Below are 8,253 nucleotides of genomic sequence, written 5' to 3' on the forward strand. Positions count from 1 at the left end.
AGAATAAACCGAATTAGAAAGAGAAAGCTGGTAGGAACACTAGTTGATACTTGAAAGTGGGTTGTGAGTCACTAGGTGTATACAAAGACGCCAAAGGATGGATAGCTGCTATTTGAAATCAGCTTTCTTTTCCCTCAATCAGAAAGTCAATGAGGATTCTCCTGTTCTCAACCACACTCCTGGCTTCCTCTTAGCTACCAGACACTTATCTGCCTGGGACCTGCAGAAGGGAGCCTGAGAAACATCAGTCTACCTTGTGTGTTCTGATAAGGACACAGGGTGAGTCTTTATCAAGCCCCTTATATCACACTGATCTGACAGCTTCAATCCCTTCAACTAGACACAAAAGGCCATGGTCAACCACACCTCCCCAGTGGGCTTCATCCTGCTGGGCTTCTCTGAACACCCACGCCTTGAAAAGATTCTCTTTGTGGTGGTCTTGTGTTCCTACCTCCTCACACTCCTAGGAAACACACTCATCCTCCTGCTGTCCACACTGGATCCCAGGCTCCACTCTCCAATGTACTTCTTCCTCTCCAACCTCTCCTTCCTGGACCTCTGCTTCACCACAACCTGTGTGCCCCAGATGCTGGTCAACCTCTGGGGCCCCACAAAGACCATCAGCTTCCTGGGATGTTTTGTCCAGCTCTTCATCTTCCTCTCCTTGGGAACCACCGAGTGCATCCTCCTGACAGTGATGGCCTTTGACCGCTATGTGGCTGTCTGCCAGCCCCTGCACTATGCCACCATCATCCACCCCCGCCTGTGCTGGCAGCTGGCAGCTGTGGCCTGGATCATTGGCCTGGTGGAGTCAGTGGTTCAGACACCATCCACTCTTCGCCTGCCCTTCTGTCCCCACCATCAGGTTGATGACTTCGTGTGTGAAGTTCCTGCTTTGATTCGACTGTCCTGTGGAAATACCACCTATAATGAGATCCAGATGGCTGTTGCCAGTGTCTTCATCTTGGTTGTGCCTCTGAGCCTCATCCTTGTCTCTTATGGTGCTATTGCCAGGGCAGTGCTGAAGATAAACTCTGCGAAAGGGCGCAGGAAAGCTTTCGGGACCTGTTCCTCCCACCTCCTTGTGGTCACCCTCTTCTACAGCTCAGTCATTGCTGTCTACCTGCAGCCCAAAAATCCCTATGCCCGAGAGAGGGGCAAGTTCTTTGGTCTCTTCTATGCAGTGGGCACTCCTTCTCTTAACCCTCTCATATACACCTTGAGGAACAAGGATGTCAAGAGGGCATTCAGGAGGCTGCTGGGGAAGGAAGTAGAGCCCAGCTGACACACACTCTCACAGTGTGCTGGAGATTCTTCATGCCTTTATCAAAGGGTTTATGCCACCACCCTCCCCCTCTTCAGGCCCACCCTACCACTGGAGCAGATGAGACAACACAGGACACAAAGATGAGAAATTCAGTAGAGGAGTATAGCTATACCACAGGAATCAGACGGAATCTGTCTGTCCATCCTCTTGTGCCCCAATTTCACTGATTTTGCTTTTAATTCCTTTCCCTTGCCAGAATGTCGCTATCTTTTTGAAATTTTACTTTTATGTCTTTGTGTGAGTGTATGTATGGATGTCTGAAGAAGCAGGAAGAGGGTGTAAGATGCCTTGGAGCTGGAGTTACAGATAGTTAAATTGTCCAGCATGAGCTTTGTAGTTTGAACTCTGGTCGTCTGGAAGAATACAAACGCTCTCAGCTGTTGCGCCCTCTCTTGCCTGGCGTCACTCTATTTCCCTCTCTCGTTTTGCTGCAGCTCCTTTGTGAGGCTCTTGGTAATTCTTTACGCCTCCTTCTGTTTTATTCCCCAAATATCAGTAAGGGTTGAGGGGAGACTGAAACTTAGTTCAGAAACCCAACTGAAAAGCATTAGAACATTTGCCTAAACTTTAGCCCGTGACTTCCAGTCAGACCATTCCCAAATGCATTCTGCTGTACCCATACCAGAACAAAACATTCCAGTATTCTTACCTTGAGGCCAGAAAAAAACCTTGGGGAGCAACCTGAGCTGCAGTCCTGGTGTTACCCCTTACCAGGGCTAGACAGGCAGCTCACAAAAAGGAAAGGCTTTAAGGTGGGCAGGACACTTTGAGCACTGGGATTTTGGTGCCATCTACTGGCCAGATCTGGAACAGCATGGATCTACCGACAAGTCATGTAAGTCATAGGAGGGCTGCTCAGGAGATAATTAATGTAGTTAACGTGATATACTTGGATGTCTTGTGATGTTTCAGGTACCGTTGAAAGTATTTTACAACCCTTGACCCATTTTATTCTTGTAGCATTGCAAAGCTTTTTCAGAAGCAAAAACTAAGAGTTCATTACCATCTCTCAAAGTTCTCAGTCAGGACTGGCACCCAGGAGGGCAGAATCCAGACCCAACTCTAAGTTCTGCCTTGATATACATAGAGCCTTCCTGGTCCAAGTGAGAAGCCTCAATGTTTCCTCAAACTAAAGAGGAATCAGTCTTAGCTAGCCGTGTGTCCATTCTCAGACTTGCCTCCCTGTACAAAGTTTCCCAAGTGCCTTAAAGCACCCTGTGACAACATCAGAAACAGAAGACAATTTCGGCAAGAAATTTGAACCAGTATGTGCAAGGCTTGAGTCAAGAGGAGTCACCGTAAATTTGTGGCACATTGTGTCTGGTCTGGTTGACTTCCAGGCCTCCAGCAAAGCCAGCCTTTCAAGTCTCACTACACAATTAACCATCTCCCACCCAGAACTGTACTACAATAAACCCTCACAAAACAGAGCTTTATCTTCTATATTTGTATTTTTGAGGCAGGGTCTCACTACGTAGCCCAGGCTGGCCTGAAACTCCCACTTCAGACTTCTGAACAGCGGGGTTAAAGCCGTGTCTACCACACCCAGCACAACACACACCTCCTTTTTGTTTTTAGACAGGTTTCTTTGTGTAGTCCCTGCTGTCCTGGAATTCACTCTGTAGACTGGGTTAACCTCTGACTCAGATCTGCCTGCCTCAGGGTTGGGGTTAAAGGTGTGTGCCAGGACTTTCCAGCTAACACAGGTCTCCTCAACCATCAGATTACTTTGAGCTAAAGGCTATAGGAAGTCAACCCCCAAGGCATGCCACCCAGCGGGGAACCAATTTTCCTTTCCTAAAGAAAATTTACATTAGAAAAGGCCTCATTCTTATCAGTGAAGAGGGCACTTACTTAAATCTGCATAACAAGTTGTTATTCACAGGCCGGTATTTATCACACTTTCCCTGATCTCCTTCCTGTAACCCAATTCCCCTCCATCCACTCACTCAGAAATAATAATTTTAAAAAAGACTTATTTGGGTAAACTAACTTGTAATTTAAAAAGTATGCACACAAAACACACGTTGATAATCTCACATCTGTCTCTTATTTAGCTTCTACCTGCCTGCAGGACCTCAGGTAAACAAAGAAAAACCTCAGGCAGGGACCCTACGTCAGAGGACTTTTCCCTCTGCCACACACTCCAGAAAGTGCACACCATTTTGCTGTACCAGAGCCTGCCAGGCCCACACACCTGTATTCCTGTGCAGCTGCCACTGTACTAGAAACCACCTTCCATCAGGTTCTAGTCGCTAAAGCGGTGGTTCTCAACCTTGCCAATGCTGCGACCCTTTAATGTCATGGTGACCTCCCAACTGTAGCATTATTCCATTGCTACTTCATAACTGCAATGTTGCTGTTGTGAATGGTAATGTAATATAAATGGTAATGTAATAATGTGCAATAATGTAATAATATAATGGTAATGTAAATATCTGATATGCAGAACAGCTGATATGTGAGCCCCGTGAAAGGGTCATTTGATCCCCCAAGGGGTCGTGGTCCTCAGGTGAAGAACGTTGCACAAACTCCCTGCGCCAGAGGAGCTATAGAAGTGGATATAATACAAACGGTGTCAATGTATTTTTTTTGTAAATCACATGCTTGAGAGGCAGCTTGATGTGGAATCCACTTTTATGATTGCGTTTTGGTTAATGGAACACAAAGGACAAAATAAAGAATTCCCTGCTCTAAAAGCCTTGGTGAATAAAGCCAAAATTTGCCTGTCTCAGGTGTCCTAAGGTTATGGGGTATTGTGAGGGGAAGCTGCAATTAGCAGAGCCATCTTCAAACAAGACAGGCAGAAAGGGCAGGTCTGGGGTGGCAAATGGCCCTGAAGTCTCCCCAAAGAAGGGCCTGGTGAAATGCTGAATACCAGATGAACAAGACTGGTTTGATCAGGCTGGGTACAATGATACACACCTGCTATCCCAGCAATCCAGAGGCCCGTGCAGGTGGAGTTCTGAGCTTGAGGTCAGCCCGGTCTACACAGTGAGTTCTAGGCCAGTCAGGGCTACTTAGTGTGGGCCCTTCTCAAAAGAGAGAAATACAGAGACAGACAGACACACCTAGGTGATCAAGAGAGAAGATGCATGCTATAATGAACACTGTCTTTGTAGAAGGCAGATACGCCTCAGGGAATTATGTTTACAGATAAACTTGTAAAGATATATTTACTCTGTTCTACATGTGTTTTCCCCAGAGTAACAGTCCAGTCTACCTCTGAAACCTAGCACAGTAGAATGCAGCAGAAACAGTGCTTGTGACTTCCAAGGCTTTGCTGAAAAATACGTATTTACCAGTCTCTCCCACCACCAAAGACACTCACCTTTGGAATCCAGTTTCAGAAGAGTCAGATCACAAGGAAAAGCCCTGTGTGGTGGTTTAAGTCTACACCCCAGCCACAAAGCCTGATAGTCCCAAACAAAACCCACCTCTAGGGGTTATAAAGGACTTAGAACCAGGCTCCCTATCTTCAAACCCGCAGGGTGCTGTGTGGTGTGGACTTCCCTCACCGTGGCCTATTTAATGCTTAGCCCACAGAAACAAAGATGTTGCTGTTGTTTAAGCTGTTGTGGGTACCAGGCTACCCAGCAGTCAATGCATAGTCTGGATGTTGGCTCCACTTCCTATTGCCTACAAGGTTCTCCCCATGTGCAGTCTTCTGGCCAAGTAATGAGCCTACAACCTCAGTTTGGGTGAAAAGTTCCATCCCAAGGCCCCCCTCTGGGAGTTGCCCCAGTCCAGACTCCATTCCACCTCCCAGAAAGCCCGCCAAACAGTGACCCTCCCCAGAGGGGCTCAAGACCACGCCCATAGGGTATTTAAACTGACCCCCAGAGAACAACACGTGGTTTTTTGTCTTCCTTTTCAGTCTCTATCCCTGGGGGGCTGGAAGGCCCCATAAAGATGGAATATACAGACAATCTGGATTATGTATATTATTATGTTTCCTTTGATTTTTTTGGACTGTGAAGGAGCTAAGTACAGAGACATTTCATTGTATGGGCTGCTAAGCTAAACCAGCACATATACTATAAAGGTATCTTGGCTTCAGAATTTGGGGCTAAGGATATGTTGCTTTGGAAAAGAAGTTCCAAAAGGATGAGAAGCTGTGGAATCCTCCCAGACTAATGTGGTTTGATGGACCAAGATCCCCCGAAAGGATGCCTTGAACACCCCTCAAAAAATTACTTCACCAAATAAACAGCAGGAAGCAATTTTAAAGAATAACTACACCCATATTCCCAAATATTATTTAAAATGTTCTTTTACGGGCTGGATAGATGGCTCAGAGGTTAAGAGCATTGCCTGCTCTTTCAAAGGTCCTGAGTTCAATTCCCAACAACCACATGGTGGCTCACAACCATCTGTAATTGGGTCTGGTGCCCTCTTCTGGCCTGCAGGCATACACACAGACTGAATATTGCATACATAATAAATAAATATTTAAAAAATAAAATAAAATGTTCTTTTACATTTAAAGGGGGATATGCTATATAGATTTGCATTGGTATGGATCTTGGTTTATTGATACAAAGTTAAAGTCAATTTTGTTATATGTATATTTATGCTCTTGATTAAGGTATTGTAATTGTGTGGTTCATTTAAAATATAATGTATAATTAGGAAATATAGATTAATAGATAATCATCAAGTTTGTAGTCATGTTAGTTTTTCTAGATGTACAGAAATGTATTTCAGATGGATAGGCATTCTTCAAACCTTTCAAAGACTACAGAACATGGCATTTAAAATGTTTCAGAACTTAGAACTTTTCATGACAATGAGACACATCTGCTCCTGGCAGCACCAATTACTTCAAGAGGAAGATCGGCATCAAAGAGGCTCCTTATGAAGTTGGTTAGCCATTTGGGCAAGAAACTACAGAGAAATGACTGCTGAACTTGTCTAAAGGTGAGACCATCCTTCAGCGTTCCTGCTTCATGAAAAAGTCTGCTAGATGGATGCCCCAATGGTACAGAAAACATTGGATGACTGTCCAGGTAGCTAGAAGTCTCTGTCAATTCTAGAGTTTTGGAAGTTGCTTACAATGCACTCCCTGTTTACTTAGGTATTATATCCTTCTGGAGTCTTTGATGGAGTTGAAGAATTTATAGTTATAGTTTCCCTTAGTTATAATAAAAGATAAAGTAGATGTAAATATTATAACTGTAATTCTTGCTTGACACCTGTTTTTCTATATGTAATTTTTCTGTATTAAAGTTAAAACCTTCCTCTTTATTTAAACAGAAAAGGGGAGGTGATGCAGGATTTCCCTCTGTAAGCAGTGATTACCATTGGTTAATAAAGGAACTATAGCAGAGCTAGAGGGGAACAGAGCTAGGTGGGGAAAACTAAGCTGAATGCTGGGAGAGAGAAGGCGGAGTCAGAGAGAAGCCATGGAGCCCCACCGGAGAGAGAAGCTGGTACTTTACCTGCTAAGCCACAGCCACATGGAGATACACAGATTAATAGAGATGGGTTAAATTACTATGTGAGAGTTAGCCAATAAGAAGCTAGAGCTAATGGGCCAAGCAGTGATTTAATTAATACAGTTTCTGTGTGATTATTTTGGTTCTGGGTGGCCGGGATGAACAAGTGGCCCCCTGCAACACTCCTGTCAGCTCTGCCATTTGGCTGGGATCCTGCACTCTTGCTACAGAGTCTGTCTCACCCTTGGCTATAATGGAACTCCCGACCCTTGATTTACTTACTATTCACACCCCACTGATGTGCAATGCAGTTCTGAGAGGGATAATTTTGGTCTACCCAGAGCTGGTCGGTGCCTTGGGCGATAGTTTCTGAAGCCAACTATTAATTTTTTTTTTTTTTTTTTTTTTTTTTGGATTTTCAAGACAGGGTTTCTCTGTAGTTTTTGGTGCCTGTCCTGGAACTAGCTCTTGTAGACCAGGCTTGCCTCGAACTCAAAGAGATCCGCCTGCCTCTGCCTCCCGAGTGCTTGGATTAAAGGCGTGCGCCGCCACCACCACCAGGCCAACTATTAATTTCTACACTGCAGGTTTCTCTACTCCACAGGCCTCCTCTCCTTTCTCTGAAAAAATTCCACTGCAGGAAGAAGGGGAACTCAAATTAAACCCAATCGGTCCAAGGTAGATAATCACTATGGGTTGCTTTCAAAGGGGGCCTAAGATTTACCCTGCCATAAACAGGACATTGAAATGACAAGGCCCCTCAAACCCTTGTAGCTCATGCTGAGATGGGAAGAGCCATCATCATAAAACAAAACAAACCAGCACATGAAAAAGCTTCAAAAAAGCCAAAAGGACACAAAGAAATTATATATATATATATATATATATATATATATATATATATATATATATATACATTCAGGTTTTTTTTCTTCCCACCTTTTCAAACTTTCAGATTGATCGAAAAAATCTTCCCGAGATGATGACTTTTAAGTCTGGAGGCACTTATCTAGAACCTGGCAGCCATTGTTCAGTTGTGATTTCTGCTCAGCCAACTGTTCCAGGGCCCCAGACCATGGCCACCATTGTCGGGGAATCCAGGAAGCAGCTGTAACAAAGGCTTCCACGGCCCAAGCAGATCCAGACACCGGAAGGCGTAATTAGCCTAGCTCTTGTATGCACTCCATGGAGAAATGCATCATCATTACTGTTATTACCAGATTCCCAAACGTGGAGGAGAGAGATTAGGAGACATTTCCGCACGTGGTGCAGGCCTGACCCTGGCAGTCTGACTCCAGAGCCCACACTTTAACCACCACCATCATCACCCACTAATCAGGGCCTTGATCTTGTCCTGCTTTGCCCTGCCAAATCCTGCACGGATCTCTTTGAGCCTCTCCACTTCAAAGCCTTTTCATTAGCTGCAAGCCTGAGAACCTGGGCTTCTCCCTTCCTGGCCTGGAGTCCATTCAGTTCACTGGCTGGGGG

General features: G+C 44.9%; 1 protein-coding gene across 1 annotated transcript; it reads left to right on the top strand.

The window, feature by feature from the left end:
* Positions 1 to 352: 352 nt before the first annotated feature.
* On the top strand, positions 353 to 1,285 carry LOC121435508 (olfactory receptor 2H2). Its single transcript, XM_041634900.1, has one exon. The coding sequence runs from the start codon at positions 353 to 355 to the stop codon at positions 1,283 to 1,285; it is 933 nt and encodes a 310-aa protein (XP_041490834.1).
* The last annotated feature ends 6,968 nt before the right edge of the window (positions 1,286 to 8,253 follow it).

The sequence above is a fragment of the Microtus oregoni genome, unplaced genomic scaffold (assembly GCF_018167655.1).
Source record: "Microtus oregoni isolate MIOR12 unplaced genomic scaffold, Mior012 000046F_ref0000063, whole genome shotgun sequence".
Taxonomy (NCBI): domain Eukaryota; kingdom Metazoa; phylum Chordata; class Mammalia; order Rodentia; family Cricetidae; genus Microtus; species Microtus oregoni.